This window comes from Amborella trichopoda, chromosome 8 (assembly GCF_054954075.1).
Source record: "Amborella trichopoda isolate Santa Cruz 75 chromosome 8, AtrichopodaSantaCruz75HAP2 v2.0, whole genome shotgun sequence".
Lineage (NCBI taxonomy): Eukaryota > Viridiplantae > Streptophyta > Magnoliopsida > Amborellales > Amborellaceae > Amborella > Amborella trichopoda.
The window spans coordinates 25,076,963-25,098,261 of NC_142343.1; the positions used below are offsets into that span (position 1 = coordinate 25,076,963).

The 21,299-nt window shown below is 43.4% G+C and overlaps 1 protein-coding gene across 2 annotated transcripts in view; it reads right to left on the minus strand.

The window, feature by feature from the left end:
* LOC18427375 (Duplicated homeodomain-like superfamily protein) overlaps positions 1-20,914 on the minus strand; it is a 75,346-nt gene extending 54,432 nt beyond the window's left edge. Inside the window, exon 1 of one of the 2 annotated variants that reach the window (XM_088874417.1) lies at positions 20,662-20,914. In XM_088874417.1, the coding sequence (XP_088730543.1) occupies positions 20,662-20,875 (214 nt within the window). In that variant the 5' untranslated portion in view covers positions 20,876-20,914. The remainder of the gene's footprint in view (positions 1-20,661) is intronic. The other variant, XM_088874416.1, reaches the window with a different exon arrangement.
* Between the last annotated feature and the right edge of the window lie 385 nt (positions 20,915-21,299).

Below are 21,299 nucleotides of genomic sequence, written 5' to 3' on the forward strand. Positions count from 1 at the left end.
CCCGTGTGTAACTCCACTAGGGATGACACATCATCGCTTGGGTGCAACTTCACTAGGGATAATGGTAGGGCATACACTGCCTGAAATACAGCATGCACCATTTGTAGCACTGCTGGTTTACTACGAATATTCAATCGGCATTGAGTTCTCACAACACAATCGACACTATTCAGCTCGCATTTTGAATGACCCGTGATGTTATCTGAATTCAACTGGTGCTGAGTTAACTAACGCTGGGGTCGTTGTGGAGACACACCCGGTGCTAAGTCAATTGGCGCTAAGGTTGTATTTGGAAACAAATCCAGCGCTAAGTCAATTGGCATTAGGGTTATTTGGAAATTCACCCGACGCTGTGTCAACCGGTGACGGCGATGGATCAATGAGAGTTACCTCGGGCCTTGTGTCAAAGCCCGACCGGGCTCATAGTCACTTGGCTTCCCTTGAACGCAACTGGAAATTCGAGTTTGTGAAGGGCTTTTGAGGGCAGTGTAGTCTATATAAGGGGGTAAAACCCCGTTTTCCCTTATTTTTCTCCAAGGATAAAAAAAAACTTAAACACAAGTTTTCTTTAACCGTGATGAGAGAGTGCTCGGTTGAAGTTTCCAGCGAGCAGTGGGACTTTAGTAACAGTCTCTGCAGGGAAGGTTCTTCGGCAGGCAGCAGGATTCCAGCAAGGGTTTTGCAGAGAAGACCTTCGACGTGTGGACTTTGCCTGGAATTTGGTGAAGTTGCAAAGAGAGTAGCAGGGAAAGAAGAGACCTCCGGGAAGTTTTCGGCGAAAGAGAGGAAATTTAGGATGCAATTTTCCTTTATGGTAAGGATTTTTAGGGGTTTCTCGACCATTGTGGAAGTTTTTCGACACTGCTCGTGGTGTTGCAGAGGTTTCCAGGCAGTCAAGAGTTTAACGTGGGTTATCTCCATGTTTCGACAATATTAGTGGTGTCGCAAAGGTTTCCCGGCGAGGTTTTGATGAAGTCCAGGCCAAAAGACGTAGGTGGGATAGTTTTCCTATGAGTTTCCAGCTTTGTGGGAGCAATTCCGACGGAAGTCGAATGGTCACAGGAGGTGAACCGTACGGCTGCAGGAGGTGAACCATCGTGGGGAAGTCGTACGATTGCCGAAGACATGGTTACGGTTGGGCTTCGTCCTTGAAAATCATGTGACCATTAAGGAGGCACGAAAACTTAAGTTTTGAGAAACGGGGAGTCTCGAGAGGCGAACAGTCACGACAGGGCCGACGCTAACAGAAATGCAATTGGCGCTGAAACAACAGATGCCAACAACACTTGGTGTGATAGTGCTCCCGATGCCGACCCTTAAACAAAACAACCGGCGTTAGGGGTTGGGCACGCAACCGGCACTGACCTCTAGAGGACCCAACCAGCTTTGGCTTCAATTGGCGCTGATTAACACGTGTGGCTTATCACGATGCGAAGAATGACGCTCGCATGTGTCGGTAAGTTGTGCAGGGTTTGCAGCGTTCGGCAATGAGCTTCATGCGGCAATGTTCATGGGTCGACAAAGAGTGATGAAGGATGTGGCATGGGCTACTTGTTTGAAACCAAATCCAGCAGTACAATAGTGTCGTTCTGTGGAAGGGCCTTCACTGTGAATAGGTTGTTCTTTCCATCATAGGCCAGGTCCTTGCCAGAGGAGCCCATCTTGTATGTTTGATACACACATCGAATGGATCATATGTCGTATGTTTGATATACACGTCAGATGAGGTATCTGACTTGTATGTTTAACATACGCGTCGGATGGACTGAGGCTATCTTCTTAGAGCGGCTTTGCTTTGTCTTTTAGCCTATAATCATCCTCTTACTCAGATAAATTAAAGCTAACTCTCCAAGTGGTTTAACTTCTTTGCCATGAGGAGGTCCTTCCTTTCGTGGGTTTGCTTCTTCCTCATGGGACATGCATTTGTTTTGGCCTGTCACCATCCTCTTACTCTCAGATGCAAGATCAAAAGCACAAGTTTTTGGTTTGTAACTATACTCTTATCTTCAGATGCAAGAGACTTGTAACCTCCCTAGTAATGGGTTATTGTAACTTGTAACTCATTTTTACTGCAATAAACATAAAAAGAGTTAGCTTTTTGTTTGGACTATCTTTCTTGTTTTCACGTTGAGTCCCTTTCTTTTGAATACACATCATGGATAGTACTCCGCCCGTTGATAGGGGGCATTGCTTCTTCTCCATCAAGATGTGCCAATATGTAGGCTTCATTGGGCGAGACATTTTTTATTGTAAAGGGACCTTCCCACTTATGCTCAAACTTCCCTTTACGTCGGCCATGCATAACAATAGGCCTCTTGACAGCTAAGACTAGATCACCACGGGCGAATGATTGGATCTCGACAGACTTGTCAAAAGCCCTCTTCATTTTCCCTTGGTTGAGTTCAAGGTTCTACTGAGCCTCTAGCCTCTTTCCGTCAAGTGCATCCAATTCTTGATATCGGAGCTTGATCTCTCATCTTTGTTTATTCTTTGGTGAATAGCAACTTGCAATGAAGGGATCTGTATTTCGAGAGGTAAAACTGCTTCACCCCCCATAGATCAGAGAATAGGGAGTGGAATCAGTTGCATTTCGTGTAGTAGTACGATAAGCCCACAGTGCTTTGGGCAGCTTCTCATGTCAGTTCTTCCTTGTTTTTGATATTAACTTTCTTATAACATTGCATAGAGTGTTATTGAAAGCCTCAGCTAATCCATTCGCCCGAGGGTGGTACATAGTTGAGTACCTCCACTCGAAACAGAACTAGTTAACTAAGCGATCAATGTGATAACTCCTAAATTGAGGGTCGTTGTCATATATGACCCGGTGGGGCACTCCAAAGGGGTATATGATATGATATCGAACAAAGTAGGACACTGCTGTCCCAGGAACTTGCTTTAGAGGGACCGCTTCAGCCCATTTGGAGAAATAATCTGTTGCAGCTAGGATGAAAACATGGCCCATTGCGGAAGGGGGGTCAATAGGCCCTAAGATGTCCATACCCCATTATGAGAAGGGCCGTGATGCAACCGTAGGGTGTAAGGGCTCTAGAGGCTGGTGAACTAGGCTGGAGTGTATTTGGCATACCTGACACTCTTTAGTAGCTTAATGAATCAACGATTATAGAAGGCCAATAGCATCCCAACCTGCATATTTGTTCATAGAGCTTAGGACTGGGGTGTAGTCCACAGATGCCTGAGTGGACTTCTTCTAACACTTTATTTGCTTCTCGGATGTCGACACATCTAAGAAGAATTCTGTCATACAACTGTCTAAAGAGAACATCTCCTTCGAGGAGAGTATACTTGGTGGACATTCGACGTATGCTGTTGCGTTTGACACAATCTTCTGGAAGCCTTCCATGTTTTAGGAAATTGGTGATGGGCTATCTCCAATCTTCTATTTGCTCAATTTCTGTGCACATTGGGTCAAAGAAATCTGGTTCCCGATTTCGACCCTTAGCTCCTTGATTATGTACAATTTCTTGTTTAGTTTTGATAACTTCTTTGGCTGATAGAAGTGCTCCAAATGGATAATGGGGACACTCGGGGAAGATATTTCTCTTGAGATGGCGGCTGTGCATGGCCTCGAACTCGGGCGTAGGACAACGACCCAATCCGGCCTAGCCCACCATGTACAAAAGGGGGAGGAGAGAGAAAATGGGTCCATCATGCCCTTAATGAGCTCAACGGTCCACCCCGACGGCCTGTTTTGGAGGGTGAGTGTGGCCCTTCTTGACCGGCAAATTTTTCTGCTCGTGATGGCATTGGTTTCGTCCAATTCCGACACCGTTTGACCCTCCATTGACCATTTTTCCCCCGACCCATTTTTTAGCCAAAGAAGGATTTCAAGGGAAAAATGGTCTTTTTTCTTATTGCCTTCCCAAAACATCTTCCTACTTTCTTGAAAATGACATGGAGGTGCACATGGATGTGGGTAGAATACTGTATTTGTGAAGGGCGATAATGAGAAGGCCTTTTTGGATGGGGGTATAAAAAGCTGAGGGGCCCTCAAAGTAATTCATGCTTATGCATTTTTTAAAAAATCATAGAGGGAAATTGGGGGAACAGCAAGGTGGGGCGCAGGCGACTAGAGGACTTCGCAGCGAGCTTCTTCTTCGCGCAGATGGTTGAGGTGTCAAGCACCTGGGAGTTCAGTAAGTTCCTCTCTCTTCCATGCTTTCTTTTCTTCCATGCTTTTTCCTTGGTGCTTATTTTAGCATGATTAAATCTATATTGTTTTTTACCACTGAAAATATCTTTTTGTGCATTCTAAGCATTCTTGCACATCTTTATACACTTTGTAAGCAGTTGTGATACCTTTTAAGTATTTTTAGCACTTTTGGCATATTTAAAATTCTTTTTTGAGCATTTAAAGTGCTTTTGTAGCATCTTCAAGTGCTTATTGAGCATCTTGAGCACTTTTTGGACATCTTAAGTGCATTTTAGGCATTTTTTGAGCATTTTCAATGCCTTTTAAGGATCTCAAGTGCCTTATGAGCATTTTAAGTGCCTTTCGCATTTTTTAGTGCTTTTAATATGTTTTAAGAATTTTTGATCCGTTTTAGGCATTTTTGATGCTTTCCTAAGCATTTTTGCATGGATTTCACCTGATTGGAAGGGGCTCTGTCGGCATTCGCCTGGCTTGGGTGCGTCCCATAGTTTCGTTCCCTAGGCATCCTTTGGGGTACCTTGACTCTTTTTGGCACCTTCTTTGTCAAAAGTCCAGTTTACAAGGGAGATCCAGTTTACAAGGGAGATGCCCTGTGTCTTCCTTTTTGTTGACTCTTCTTTGAATTTTTGCTCACCCTTGACTTTATTCTCCCCATGCCGTTTCAGATGACATGCCCCACTGAATGTCCACCAATCGAGTGGCCAGGACCCTTGGAGTCTAAAAAATGAAGAGTCCAGGGGGAAATAATACCGTAGAGGATGCCATTGTTATTGAGGAAGATGAATCCCCTGTGCCAATGATTGAGGATGAACTGGTTGACATGATTAACGTCAATCTGAATGAACCATCATCTACATCTCGCCCCCCTCAATCGAAGGGGGAAGTTAGACCGCTCCCCCATTCCCATCGGGTGCTCTCTGCCTCTACTTGGTTTACCAATGAGGGTATTGTTTCGGAGCAGTTGAGGATCCCTTTTTCCGTGCAGATAGAGGGGTTGGACTACCTGAGTGCCAAGATCAGCTTCATGGAGTATGTGATGGAGCTCTGGAAGGTTGTTCCTCATCTCATAAGCAGGTCTTCCCATGAGGAGTTGATACAACTTCCTGAGCTCTTGTTGAGGACTGCGGTGAATTTGACAGTTTTCAGGGTTCCCGAGGCTTATAAGCTCAAGGGAATCATGGAGGAACTGTCTCAAATGGTGGGGGAGATCTTGAAGCTGGAAGGGCTAATTTTGCCACTACTGAATCTGTCCGTCGGTCCTCTACTTGACTTTTACTCGGATCAACCCTCTATCTTTGGTTATGCCGAAGGTCTCTTGGAGAAGGTGAAGGAAGGAGAGTACACTGCTCTTGGGGGAATTTCACTATGAGATAGCGAGGCTGGTATGCTTGTTCTTTGACGTCAAATCACCAAGATAGAGGCTTTACTATCGCGGTTCCTTGAGGAAATGGGTGACTTCCCACTGACTAGTTTGGAATCCGACGCTTTCCCTTTGTTAGCAAGGCAAGCAGTATTTCTCAAGGTAGCCGAACTGAAGGATAGGATGGCGATTAGGCAATGCATATCTACCGAGATCTATGCTCACAAGGAGTTATTGGCAGATCATCCTTGCATACTTTCACCCTCACTGCCAGTGCTTGATCAAGACTCTAGCCTTTGTTTAGTTTTGTTTGCTTCCTTTCTTGCGAGGCTCTAAGTTATGCATGTTTGTTCCTTAGAAACAGGCTTTGAGATTTCGAGCCTTCAGCTTGTAACCCTTATTTTGTGATGGAATGAAAGTCTTTTTCTTTTTGCTTCAATTCTCATAGCTTTTCTTTCTTACATGATGTGCACATTTTTACTTCTAGTTGCAGTCTCTTTCAAAGTGATGAGCTATTTCAGAGCCTCTTTTTGGACATGTCCACCCCCCATATGAATTTTACTTAAACACCCTTTCGGGTTTTCATTCAAGCCCTTAGGGTATGTACCATTTATAGTTTTCGCATACCCCGTGAGAGATTTTTTGTTGCACTTTTGCCCATGGTTTTTTACACCATGGCTGCCATTTTCTCATTTTTACTCATGATTCCCTTTCGGGGTTTTCATTGTGCTCAATTTGAATTCTATTTTATTTTTGGCGTCTTTTACTCACGATAGTTGATCGTGCTACTGTGCCCCGTCATTTTTCTTTTTTTTTCTTTTGACTTTCATGCTCATGACGCCCTTTCTGGTTTTCGTCATGTTCGTCTTTTAAGGAGGTGACTTTTAGGGTCATGCCGTCAGCACCGTGTTGATAGTGTGTTTCTAAGGTCGTACACTAAGTCGTACACTAAGACCTGAGGGCATGTTTAGGGTCATGCCTTCGAGACTGTATGTTAAGGTGAGTGAAGGTAAAAGGGGGTGATGGTATTGTAGAGTCCATTGTCAATTTGGCAATCTTAGGGTGTCATCTTAACAAAGGACTCTATGGCGATGGTGGAGATGATGGTATAAGGATCAGGGGTGGGAGAAATGACAAGATAAAAGGAGAATGAGAAGACAAAAAAGAGAAAAGAAGAGTGAAAAATAGAGAGAGAGAGAGAGATCAGTAGGGGAGAGAAAGAGAGCGGGAGGGAGAGAGTGAGAGAGAAAGAGAGCGAGAAATAAAGAGAGGAAGAAGAGCAAGAGATAGGTAGAGGTAGAGAGCGAGAGAGAGTAAGAGAGAGAAAGAGAGAGAAAGAGAGAGTAAGAGGGCGAGAGACCAAGAAAGAGACTAAGAGGGAGAGAGAGACCAAGATAGAGAGAGTAAGAGAGAGATAAAGAGAGAGTAAGAGAGCGAGAGAGAAAGAGAGAGAGAGTAAGCAAGAATAAGAGAGAGCGAGAGAGAGTGCAAGAGAGTAAGAGAGAAAGAGAGAGAAAGAGACAATAAAAGAGAATAAGAGAGAGCAAGAGAGAGAGAAAGAGAGAGAGCGAGAGAGTGAGAGAAAAAGAGAGAGTAAGAGAAAGAGAAAGAGAGATATAAAGAGAGAGTAAGAGGGAGAGAGAAAGAAAGAAAGAGAGAGTAAGAGACAGAGAAAGAGAGAGAGCATAAGAGAAAGAGAGAGTAAGAGGGAGAGAGAGACCAAGAGAGAGGTACGATAAAGTAAGAGAGAGAATGAGAATGAGAGAGAAAGAAAGAAAGAGAGAGACCTAGAGAGGAAGAGAGAGAGTAAAGGGGAAAGAGTGGCTGAGAGAGAGACCACCAAGGCGGAGATGGGTGTGTGGTGGCTAGTACGCCACCCATGCAAGGTGCATTAGTCGAGAGTCCACCAAGGTTAGGAGATGGGGAGTGAGGGACTTTTAAGTCCCTCCTCACACTAATCCAGGTGAGGACTTGGGAGGGTGATACTAGGTCAACGCTCAGAAGGAAGGTTGGGAACGAGGTTCGTGGAACCAGTTCCCGAAGAGGACTCATGAGTGCAGGGATCAAAAAATCCTCGACTCAGATGAAGGAGTTGACCAACCCCATAGTCATGTGTGTGTGTCATAAAGCAAGAACGAGAAGAAAGGAAAGCCAAGCTAGAACAACTCGACGATGGTGTAGCGTGTCTCCAATGGAGTTGTCAAGCTGGTTACGCACCTTGATCTTGCCCTTAAGGTTAGGATGACCTAGTGGTATGGCTCCAGGTTCGAGATGGACCCAGGACCTGAGAACGATCTCTCGAGAACCGTGTATAGAAGACACGGGCAGGAATACCAACCAGTGATAGAGGAATTTGGGTCGTGAGGTGGGACTCACTTCATGGGGGTCCATGACACACTCAGGCTGCTCACGTGGGCGCCCTCTTAGATCACGTGGAATGCCCCCTGGCTTGTGGTCGGTTCGGAATCGTCTCCCTTGACCTGTTTCTTCTTTCTTATGATCACACAAACACACATTAGAATACAGACAAGTGGGTCAGAAGACCCCACCTTGTCTTTGAATGAATGCACACAAATGTGTACATTCGAGGGGAAGATGAGGGAATGATGCCATTAGGTCCATGTCAATTGGACAGCCTTCTGACGTCAACAGGGGACTTACAACATCATTTCCTTGGTGGTAGAACGAAGGAAAGGGGGTAAGAAGAAGAAAGTAAGGGAAGAAATATAAGAGACAAACAGAGAAGAATAATGAGTGAATAGAGAAATGAAAAAACGAAGACTGGATTGACTTTCACCTGGTTCTTCAGAGAAAGAAAGTGGAAAAAGAAAATAGAGACAAAGGCTAGTATGGCTTTCACCTAGCTCTTCAGAGAAAGAGAATAAAAAGTAGAAAGAGAAAAGAGAGACGAAGATGATTTTGGCTTTCACCTAGTTCTTCAAAGATAAAATGTATTTTTGGAAAAGAGAGAAATGAGAAGCGAAAGCTGGTTTGGCTTTCACCCAACACTTCAGAGAAAGAGAAAAGAGAAACGAAGGTTGATTTTTTTTTTACCTAGATCCTTCAGAGATGAAATGTATTTTTTTGGAAAAAAAAAAAACGAGAAAAGAGGGACGAATGCTGGTTTGTTTTTCACCTAGATCCTTCATAAAGAAGAAGAAGAAAAGGGATGAGAGAGGATGAAGGTTAGCTTGGCTCTCGCTAAACCTTCCAAAAGGGAGAAGAGACGAAAAGAATGAGAGAAGAGAAGAGAAGAGAAGAAAGAAGAGAAAGAGAAGAGAAAGTGAGAGAAGAAGTTTGGCACGACGGCGTGACTAGCACGGTGGCAAGATTAGCACGGCGGCTAGTCTGGCGCGAGAGCTAGACAAGCACGATAACTAGACTGGCACGGCAGCAAGACTGGCACGACGGCAAGACTGGCTCGATGGCAAGATTGGCACAGCGGCAAGATGGCACAACGGCTGGTTTGGCACGGCAGGTAGACGGGCATAGTGAATAGATCGGCACGGCGGCTAGACTGCTCGACAGCAAGACTGGCATGGCGGCAAGACTGACACGGTGGCACAAGGCTCAACCTACCATCCTGTCAAGAAAGAAAAAAAGAGAAAGAGGAGAGGAGAGAGAAATGTCGTGCACGGTGGTGTACCCCACCATGCTAGATAGAGAGAAAGATGTCTCGCACGACAGTGTACTCCATCGTGCCAGACAGAGATAAAGAAGATAGGGATACCGCACATGGCAGTGTACTCCGCCGTGCCAGACTGAGAGAGAGAATAGAGAAAGATGTCGTGCACGGCGGTGTACTCCACCGTGCCAGATAGAGAAAGAAGAGAGAAGATGTCACATATGGCATTATACTCGTTGTGCCAAACAGAGAGAAACATGTCGTGTACAACGGTGTACTCCACCGTGCCAGATAGAGAGAGAAGAGAGAGATGTCACGCACAATGGTATAGTTCACCATGTCAGACAGGGAGAGAAGAAAGATGTCGTGCACGGTGGTGTACTTCACCGTGCCAGACAAAGAGAGATGAGAGATAGATGTTGCACATGGTGGTGTACTCCGTCATGCCAAATAAAGAGAGAGAAGAGAGAAAGATGTCATGCATGATAGTGTACACCGCCATGCCAAACAGAGAAAGAGAAAGAGAGAAAGAGAGTAAAGAAGGGGGAGAAAGAAGAGAGAGAAAGAAGAGAGAAAGAAGAAAAGAAAAGAGAGACAGAGGAAAGAGGAAAAGAGAAAGTGGAGGGAAGAAGAGAGAGAAAGGACAAAAGCAGAGAGAAAAGAAAGAAGCAGAGAGAGAAAGGAAAGAAGAAGAGAGAAAAAAATGAGAAAAAGAGAAAGAAGAGAGAGTAAGAAGAGAGAGAAAGAAAGATTAGAGGATAGAGAAAGAAGAGAAAGAAAGAAAGAGAAGAGGAGAGAGAAAGTTACCTTTATCTCGTAAGAGTACCCATTCAAATCTTCTCTCTCCTATCTCTCTCTCCTTCCTCTCTCTTTCTCTCCAAACTGTGACCCAAAACTCAAGAAAAAAGCCAATTTTTAATTGATGAAGAAGGGTCCATGTACAATAACATTACGTGCTTATATAAAGCTTAAGTCAAAACATGGGTGGGTGCTCAATTCTTAACTTAATTTTTGAAAAACAAGAATTAAATGAATTAAAGAAAATTAAGAAATTAGGGGAAAAATGACGATTTTTTCCCTCACCCACAAATCCTAAAATTTCAATTAAGTCTCTATCATGGCCATGCTACCTTTGCAATCTTCCAGGGTCTGTTCAAGGTCCTTTAGGTCTTTATCCGACCAAAAGATCAATCTTTTCTTGATCGGCTCGGGAAGACGGTCGTTTTGGTACTCATTTCGAGCCATGATCACGAGATGTGAAAATCATGAGAAACGTGCAATCTTTGATTCAAGATCACGTCCATTCTCAGTGTTTTTCTATGATTTCTTCGCTGTATTTTGACAAGCATGCCGTCATGAGCGTTTGGCGATTAACGTGGCTCGATTTGGTGTCCGAATGACAGTTTTCCAAATTTGGTATTTTGGCCAGAATTTGGTTTTCGTTGGCCGAAAATTGCAACAACTTTGACTTCATCATGCGGTGAATCTGACCGTCCATCACATATGAGGTTCGGCTCGAATGAAGCCTCTGACCTCGTGCTCGTAATGAGTCTACTTTCGGACCGATCCTCTATGCGAGCGTTGTGATGTGGCCACTCCATCAAGGCACACTCTTGTTGGAAAATCTGCAACCTTGCCTTGGGTCGCAATCTTCTCTCTTATTTTTCTCCAGGCTTGGGTCGCAACATGAGTCGTACCACATATCAAAACGCTCTGGTCGACGAGATAATATGCTCCCAAAATTTAAGCTTGATTCGACCTAGGATGAGAGATATCGCCTTTCAAAATTCATCCTAAAACCCAAAAACGCAGTTTCCATTAATGGAAATTGGTTCACTGAGGGTGCACGGTAATAGCATGAGGTCTACTCGTTTTGAGTAATTTGGTCATAACTTGGTCTAGAAACATTCGATCAAGCCGAAACTTGGTCTCTAGCAGTTTACGGCGTTTCAAATCTAATGGTGATAGTTCCATGATCATTTGATGCTCCGATGATAGGGCTGTAGTTATAAGGTTCATTTTCAGGGCGATAGAGACCGTTTTTCCAAAACTTATTCTGCATTTGCACTGCCTTAAACTTGTCGGATCGCGACGAAACTTGGCAGGTGTTCTTAAGAGACCCTTAAGAACGATCTTGAACCTTCTTAGATATTCTAAGACTTTTGGAAATTTCACTTCTGGATCTGGGTTTATTATCCTACGGCTTCTGTAGTCCATAGGCATTTTGGCACCTGCAGACCTGGATTGCAAAATGTTTTCTCCTTATTCGCATTAGGGATATAAGTGTTGAAAAATACCTTCAAACACCGATAGCTTAGCCGTCGGTCTGGTTGACACGAGAGAACGAGAGAGAGTGAGAGAGAGAAAAGAGAAGAGGAAGGCGAAGAGAGGAGAAGAAAGGAGAGAGAGGGGAAAAGAGAGGAGAATAGAAGAACAGAGAGAGCAAGTCAACAGCTTAACCGTTGGTCCACTTGACTGTGAGAGAGGAGAGAGAAAAAGAAGAAGAGAGAGAAGAGGAGAGAAAGCAAGCTGACGGCTTAACCGCTGGTCCAGTTTATGTGAGAGAGAAGGAGAGAGATAGAGGAAAGAGAAGGAGCCGACGACCGTCAGCTCGATCAAACCAAAAGAGGAAGAGGGGAGAAGAGAAGAAGAAAGAGCGAGACAGAGAAAGAAGAAGAGAGAAGGGGAGAGAGAAATAAAGAAAAGAGAGGTAGCTAAGAGAGAGAAGGGGAGAGAGAAATAAAGAAAAGAGAGAGAGCTAACGGCTTAGTCGCTAGCTCGTTCGAGCCGTGGAGAGAGAGAGAAGGGAAAGAGGGAGTGGGGAGAGAGGAGAGAGGAAGAGAGAGAAAGAGGAAAGTGAGAAGAAGGAAAGAAGAGAGAAGAAGAGAGATAAGGGAGAGAGGAGGACGAGAGAAGAGAGGAAGAAAGAAGAGGGGGAAGAAGGAAGGGGAGTAAGCCGCTGGCTCGGTCGAGAGGGAGGGGAGAAGAGAGAAGAGGGATGAAGAAGAGGAGGGAGCCAATGGCTTAACTACAAACTCTAAATGAATGGTTTAGATTTAATCCACCTTATAGCTAAACTTAAAAACCCTAGCCTCTCACTATATTTCTCCCATTATGGAGCCTATGTTGCTAGTTGGTCTTAAAGCTTGAAAGGAAGCTTTTGGGTGAACTGTAGGCTTGGTTCTATTCCTGTCTCAGACCTTCATATACCAAGGTATTTTGGTCCCTACATCATTTTTCCTTGGTTAAATCATTCCCCCTTTCATGAATAGAACATGCATTGACTTGAGTCCTTTTTCTCACCCCATGGGCTAGTTTTCTTTTTGCTGTAAATTTCTGCAACTTTTAGAAATTAAAGAAGGTACCAGACCGATGCTCAGATTGTACAAACAGAAATTCAAGAAATCTCCTATCAAGAGGGGGCAAAGGAGAAAAAAGTAAAAGAAAAGAGATAGGAGAAAGAAAAGAAGTTCACCAAAACCAGAAGAGGGTTGTGGGGTAGAGAAGAGCTTTACTCAGTGCTAGGCAGCTAATAAAATGAGAAACCTTGAGATAGAGTAGACGGGTGAGGGAAGAAAAAAAGAGAAATTCCAGGGAGTTGTGAAGTAGGATGCACCGAGGTGGTAGGTTGTGAAGGGGAGGGGAGATAGAGGGGGATAGTGAGATACAAGAGTTACACGTGAAAGAGTGAGAGAGAGTAATTAAAAGTTGTAAAGATCTGAAGATGAGATGGAATTTGGTTCAGGGGTAGAAAGAGAGGACAAAATGATAGAGGTAGAATTATTAGACATAGAAGAGAAAGTGACAGGTGGGAATGGTTGCCCGGTCAAAGCAATTGCAAAGCAGCTATTGCTTTGCTTTGCAATTGCTTTGACCGGGCAACCATTCCCACCTGTCACTTTCTCTTCTATGTCTAATAATTCTACCTCTATCATTTTGTCCTCTCTTTCTACCCCTGAACCAAATTCCATCTCATCTTCAGATCTTTACAACTTTTAATTACTCTCTCTCACTCTTTCACGTGTAACTCTTGTATCTCACTATCCCCCTCTATCTCCCCTCCCCTTCACAACCTACCACCTCGGTGCATCCTACTTCACAACTCCCTGGAATTTCTCTTTTTTTCTTCCCTCACCCGTCTACTCTATCTCAAGGTTTCTCATTTTATTAGCTGCCTAGCACTGAGTAAAGCTCTTCTCTACCCCACAACCCTCTTCTGGTTTTGGTGAACTTCTTTTCTTTCTCCTATCTCTTTTCTTTTACTTTTTTCTCCTTTGCCCCCTCTTGATAGGAGATTTCTTGAATTTCTGTTTGTACAATCTGAGCATCGGTCTGGTACCTTCTTTAATTTCTAAAAGTTGCAGAAATTTACAGCAAAAAGAAAACTAGCCCATGGGGTGAGAAAAAGGACTCAAGTCAATGCATGTTCTATTCATGAAAGGGGGAATGATTTAACCAAGGAAAAATGATGTAGGGACCAAAATACCTTGGTATATGAAGGTCTGAGACAGGAATAGAACCAAGCCTACAGTTCACCCAAAAGCTTCCTTTCAAGCTTTAAGACCAACTAGCAACATAGGCTCCATAATGGGAGAAATATAGTGAGAGGCTAGGGTTTTTAAGTTTAGCTATAAGGTGGATTAAATCTAAACCATTCATTTAGGGTAAAAAGGAGAAGGAGAGAAGAGAGAGAAAGAAGAGAGAAAGAGGGTAAAAAGGGGAAGGAGAAAGAAGAGAGAGGAGAGAAAAAGAAGAGAGAGAAAGAGGGTGAAAAGGAAAAAAGAAAGAGAGAGAGGATAGAGAAAGAAGAGAGAGAAGTTACTAGCTTGAGTGACTGTGAGAGAGAGGGAGAGAAAGAGAAAGTGAGAGGGGAGAGAGGAAGAGAGAGAAGCCACTGGCTTGAGTGATTGTGAGAGAGAGGGAGAGAGAAAGAGAAAGGGAGAAAAGGGAGAGAGGAAGAGAGAAAAAGAGGAAAGAGAGAAAAAGGAAAAGAAGAGAGAAGAAAGAGAGAAAAAGAGAAGAGAAAGAGACAGGAGGAGAGAGAGAGAGGATAGAGAAAGAAGAGAGAGAAGCTATTGGCTTGAGTGATTGTGAGAGAGAGGGAGAGAAAGAGAAAGTGGGAGGGGAGAGTGGAAGAGAGAGAAGCCACTGGCTTGAGTGAATGTGAGAGAGAGGAAGAGAGAAAGAGAAAGGGAGAGAAGGGAGAGAGGAAGAGAGAGAAAGAGGAAAGAGAGAAAAAGGAAAAGAAGAGAGAAGAAAGAGAGAGAAAGAGAAGAGAAAGACAGGAGGAGAGAGAAAAGATGAAGGGTTACCTAGTGGGGTCCTTGGATCGAACCGGTGGTTAGGTTGGGAATGAAGAGTTCCAAGTGAGAATAGGGAGATTTCAAGCGAGGAGTGAGAAGTTGCAATGGTAGTGGTTTATGGGGAAAGTTTTCTCTATCCTCTTTTGGAATGGAAATGGGGTAGAGAAAAGTATTGCAAGTCATGGGAAAACTCAAATTGAAATCCTTAAGCTTAGGGGGTAAATCTCATTAATTCCTCCTTTCTTGGACTTAGGGTTACAAATGCTTATATAGAGCTCCCCTTGAAATAAGAGTGGATGCTCAAAATTAACTAAGATTGCTAGAAAGTACAATTTTCGTGAATTAAATTTAAATCCCGTTTTTGAGAAAATGACCATTTTGCCCCTACCCACAATCTTTCAAATGACAAGATGGTCCTCAAAAAGTGGTCAAGAACCATGATGTTCTTTTGGGGTTCGTTTCGGGTCCTTTCGATGAATTTTCGGTGAAAAGAATGTCGCGAAAGTGACGGTCTCAGTGAGGCAATCGTTTTGATCCTCGATTCGAAGCATTGAGCTCTCAACAAGATTCATCAAAAGATGAGATATGTGCGATCTCAGATCTCGGATCTTGGCCATCCTTTGTCATTTTTTATCAATCTTTTTTATCGTGGAACGTAGAGGAAGTCGTCACGATCTTTTGTCGACAAGAATGGCTCGATTTGGTGTCCGATTTGCCACTTGCTGAATTGGGGAATTTGCCGAAATTTAGATTCCGGTCACCAGAAAATGCATCTTTTGCTACCTTAAAATATAACCCTTTTAGCCATTTATCATGTGTGATTCTTAGTTTGAATCGAAGTCCTTGACCTTGTGGTCGCAATGGACTCGGATTCAAGCCAATCCGATATCAGGGCTTCATGATGTGGCCATTTGATTGAAAGGATCTTCTTCTTCCAAAAATTTGCAGCACACAAGTTACCTTGGGTGACTTCTCTCTAAGATTTCTCTTGTCTCGGGCCGCATCATGGGTCATGCCACATATCAAAACGTGCGCGTCGACGAGACAAAGGTCCTTGTGAAATTTGAGCTTGATCTGGCTTAAGATGAAGAAGTTATGACCCTTCAAAGGTGATCTCGAGATCACATTACACAGTATTCATAAATGGAAACTGGTTCAACGAAGGTGTACCAAAATAGTACGTGACCTACCCTTTTTGGATAAGTTAGCCACAGAATGGTCCAAAAGTGTCTGAATGAGCTGAAATTTGATATCTAGGGGTTTTCGGACTTTCGAAATCCAATGGAAGTGGTCTGGTATTCATATGGAGCTCCGGTGATAGGGTTGTACTTATTAGGTGCATTTTTTGCATGCAAGAGGCCGAACCTGAAAACTGGTTTTGTATCTTATCCACCTTAACATCGTCGGATTGCGACAAAACTTGACGGGTGTCCTTAGGTAGTCAAGTGATACCTCCACATGCCTTTTGAGAACAATCCATTCTAGAGAGGGGTTTATTTTGACAGTGCTTCCTTGGTCTGTAGGAATTTTTAGGAACCGATTGGCTTCCTCCTTATTCACATCGGGCATACGAGTGTTGAAAAATACCCTAAAACACTCATTTGCCTCTTAAATTTACTAATTGAAGAAGGATATTTGAGCACTGACTCTACAAGGCTCTCGGCGTCTTCCGCAAGCGCAACCAAGTCCTATAGGGGATCATTCTGCGAAACCTCGACGACTGTGGTAGTACGTGATACTTTGGGAACCTTGGTCTTGGCTTCTCCTGATCCAGTACTCGAGAGGTGAATTGTAGAGGTCACAGCTTCAGCACTTGCCACAGTGGCAGCAGCATCGTCCGTTGGAGCTCCTTGCGGCACAACAGTATCAAGACAGGCTTGAGTGGTCAGAATCATAGTCCCGTCCACGGTCTGAGTGAACACCGAACCTGGAATCATAATGAAAAAGTAAATAGAAAGAAACTGGACCAATTCGGTACTTCTCAAAGAAGAAAGAGGATTTCTTTTTTAGTACTTGGAAGTTTGGTCCTGTCAAACTTGATTGATGGAGCTGGAAGTCCGGACTCAAGCAGATCACCATAGGAGAACTACCTTTTATCCAATAGACCGTGGACCATGGCAAGCCTTGCATTCACGTCAGTTGGGGTGAGTAATGACGTAGCTAACGAACCCACTTTCAACACAACAACTACAGTGGATGAGTCAACCATCGGAGGATCTTTCTCCTCGTTGCAGACTTTTCCTTTTGCCTTCCTCAATTCATCTACTGCAAGTTCAGCCTTCGGTGCGAAACTTTCTGTCCTACTATGATCAGAAGAAGAGCTCTCAGTTGACCCTGGGGAAGGGCCAAGTCCCTTCAAGGCGCCAATAAGCCCCTCTTCTTGATCCACTAAAGTCTCCATTTTCTCGACCTCCATTCTCTCCCCAATAACTGGAGAACTTTCTCCAAGCACCTCTGAGTTTAGAGCTAGAGAGTCAAGAGAGGAGAAGGGGTCTATTTCAATAACCTCTGGCTGTTTGGACTTTCTAGCTGCCACCTTGTGATGAAGCCCTGGCTTAGAAGGAGACACCCTAGCTACAGAGCTCCACGTGATTCTGCTAAGAATGGCTAAGACCGAAGCAGTCGGTGGCAGAGGAGTAGCAGATGTTTCAATGGTTTCTTCCCGAAGGTCTGAACTCTTTACCTTCTTGGAGGACATCTTCAAAGGAAAAGAGTCATCTAGCTTCCTTTCCCTTGAGAGTCTGGATCGGCAGACTCTAGAGCCTCCCACAGGATTATGTCTGATATAAAAGCCTTTTTGGCTAAAGGAACAATATCACGAGCCACGCTAGACCTTTGATCTCTTGATTTTCGAATTAAATCACGAGCACCACTGGTTTCTTTCAGATCGGTGAGAGAGGGAGAATGTCCCCTCCACGTTTTCCTTACCACCAAGCTTCCTCGAACAGAAGGAGGGCTCGACCCCTCTTCCCTTCTCTCTCTCCTGTGCTCAAATGGAAGTTCGCTTGATGGAGCAGCTATACCCTTATGTGACCTATTGCTCTTAAGTTCGACTATTAATCCAAGAGATTGGAGAGGCCCACCAAATCCTCTTATCTTCTCGTAGTTTCGAGACTGATGAGAGTGCCCCGAGGACTTCAACTTAGGAGCCAATAAGTCATTAATGTGATGATAGAAGGAGGTTCGAGTTTCCTCAAGTACCCATCTGGAACAACCTCAACCTGGGGATGATCAGTGCTTATCGCATTCCAACCTTCGACGAAGCGCAACCTGGGTGCCCAACTTGACGATACTCTCTCGCATTTTGTTTTAAAGCGAGTTCGAGAGGATTCATGATTTTCATCTTCTCAAAAGTCAGGCATACCATCAATAAGATCTTGGACGGAGCCTTGCTGATGGTCCTGATACCAGGCACAGTAGTTGTGAGTCATGAAGAATTTTTTACAGTTGTCAGGAATGATGAACAGACAAGATTAACCCAACAATGTGTAGGAGTCCCATGCCGACTTCACATGCAAATTTGACTAGGACCCATGCCTGGTGAAGTCATAGAGAATAGGAGAACCTTGGTCCTACTGTCTTGTCAAGTGATGAGGGTTGTAGGGCTTGATCAACCTATGGTTGTCCACTCTCAAAGGAAGAAGACACCCTCGAATGTTCATGAGGGACATAACCTCCCAGTCAGTACTTGGGGTCCTCTTATTAATCTCGAGGGCACTCTTATGTGAAGAGTCCTTCTTGAGTACCCCCAATGGGAAAAAGCTTGAATTGAAAAAAATTATCCTCCCAAAACAGTTGCCTTGCTTGGACGAATAAATGGAAGATCGCCTTGCAGGCCATTAGGCGGAGCAAGAAGGGGAAGGTATCGATATTGGAGGTTAAAGAATATTTATAAGTGCTTGGAAAGTAGGCATCAAGCCAACCTTAAATGTAATGGATGGGCAAAGGAATCCGGGCATCTCCCAGAACTTTCTCAGAGTCTGTTGTAGTGGTAAGCCCACTGTAGATACAACACAGCACGAGCTGAGCTAAGGCATATATCTATGGCCTTCGGCCATATTGCAAGCAGCATATAATCACTTCGGCTTGACCACATGGCCGCTTGAATCCAAAAGTACAAAGTGGCACAAGAATAAAGCGATGTAGGATGCTAAATAGGTTGGTTGGTCCCAGACGTCAAGGCGACGGGGCATCTTCGTAGTTAAAGGGGGAGAAGTTTCAGAACCATTAAAGAGGGGATTCTTTAGCACCCCTTTAGCCTTCTCCACGTTGAAGACGTGGTTGATCCAGATTTGAAAAGGGATGTCTTTACTCCTGCTCGCAGCAGTCAGTTTCACTTATTCTTTGAAACAACTGGGTCTTCGAAACCCAGGGTAAGAACCATCTTCGAAGATGATCTCATTTGGGGTAAATTCCTCATAAAGCTCTCCCAAGAGGGAAAGGCCACCAATGAAGTAGAACTCTAAGAGAGACATGCTGCTCTCACCATAGCCAAAGAAGTTGGTGTTTGTTTCAGCACACCAGGTCTCCAAGAAGGTTTGCACGACATTTGAATAACTGTTGTATGGGAAGACCAAGCACGCGCAGGCACCAAGAAGCCCTACTCTTTCAAGAATAGCCGGACATTGCTCACATACATTTGGGGTCCAGGAGTAGTTGTACCAGATGAACCCATTCTCGCCATCACATGTGAAGCCTGCTTCTGACTAGGAAGCCTAATAGTCATGGATTTCATGCCCTAGAAATGGAAAGGTTTTGGGTTCAGTGGTATCCGCATGAGCAAAATGAAGCAGGTGATCTCGTCGAGGGAGGGCATGGTAGAAGTTAGGTGTCAATGCCAATGCACTTTTTCTTCTAGAAATGAATGGAACGCATGATGCCCACAACAAAGAAAAGAAAGGAGAGGTCATATGATCGAAAGAATAAAGATATGACTCCAGAAGTTTTTAAGCCTATGGACGATGCCTTTTATGGCTCGGATTGAGGTTGGACCCTTTGGTCCCACTCATCCCAATCAGGATTTTCAGACCTACGCCTGATGCCTTCATGTCTCAAGACGAGGTCTAAACTTCTGAACTCACAAGGCAACAGATGATCCTCTCAGACCAACGAACAAAGGTAACCAAGAAACATCACAGGCATAGATCTAAAGCCTAATGCATTAAAAACAAGTGGCCTCAGTGGCAGAGTCCATCCAAACGACTCATTGGAGGTCATTGACTCCTATATCAACATCTTAGGAAGGTTGATTCCGAAAGAACACCGAAAGGGAGTTGAACAGAGTCTGGTGAACTCACTCTCTAAGAAGCAGTGAAAACCAGGGGTAATCCCTTGAGACCAGAAGATTGAAGGTCGAATTATGCTCTTAGAAGCATCCAACCCGAATAAAAAAGGAGAATGACTGATACTGGAGATAATTAATCTTCTTTCCCGAATAAGCATGTGCTGAAATAAGCAAGTTAAATTCATGTTCAGCTGACCTAATTCAAATATTCAGAACACAATTAAACACAAAATCTCAACTGAATAAACCACGAGGGAATGATTTGCTGCTTTATCTCAACATAAGGGAAACATAACAACATATTTCCTTTTTTATCACTTCCAAGCTTGCCTTTCATACTCACTAGCAACTACAAAATTTATGATTTCATAAACACAGCTAACAAATCAAGATATTCACGTTGAAATTACGAAGGAAAAACAAAACCCATGATGCCATATGCAATTTGCTTTTTTGTAAAAGCAATAGTTGAATTCACAAAATCAGAGGAAATCACAGACAAACTATAGCAAAATCATACCTTCGGAATTGAGAGAAATCGAAACAATGGCTACCCAACAAAATATAACCAGGCAAGGTTGTGCCAAGAAATAAAAAAACAAAATCAGCAAGAGCAAGAAAATAAAAAAAAAAAAGAAAAAAGAAAAAAATGCGGCCATAAATTTTCAGGTCCAAAGTTTAGACGATAGAAGAACCATTTATTCTAAAAAATCTGACTACAAAATCCACAAAATGGAGGGTTGTGCCAAATAAAAAAAAACAATCAGCAAGAGCAAGCAAACCCAAACAAAAAAAAGAACAAAAACGCGGCCATAAAATTTCAGGTCCATAAAATTTCAGGTCCAAAGTTTAGACGATAGAAGAACCATTTCTTGTCACAAATATGGAGAAGGAAAAAATGGGGCCATTGAAACCTACCTGATCTCTCTCTGGTTTTCTTCTTCTCTCTCTCGGTGTTTCTTCTGGTTTTCTTCAGCTGAGTTGATCTCTCTCTCTGGTTTTCTCTGTGACTGAGTATTGAGATGAAACCTACATTTTGGTTCCTTTTTGTGGTTACACAAAACCACGTTTTGTGGCAAAAAAAAATGCCAAACGCGTTTTTTCCCGGAATAACCTGGGTACACACAACCATGTTTTCTTTATCCTAGGATCCAAACGAACCCTTACTGTTTTGCTATTGGTTTAGAGCAGTGGTTTAAAAAGCGGATCGGTGACCTGGATCGGGCATCTCAACAACCTATTCGGATCGACAATCCGGATCGAAAATCGGTCTGACTAAACCTTAAAAAAAATCCAAAAAAAATTATTTAAATTCATTATAAATATTGCTTTTTAGGAATTCATTAAGAAATGATGGTACTTCATTAAGAATTTTTATTTCTTTGCATGAATATGCGAATATTGATATGTTCTTTTCCTGCATGAACTACTGTTTACCATTTAATTTACATCACACAAAAGGATAAACATAGAATTATCATGGATTAAGTATATCATCATATATGGACTACAATAAAGCATACAATTCGTAACATACGATCTACAAATAAAATGAC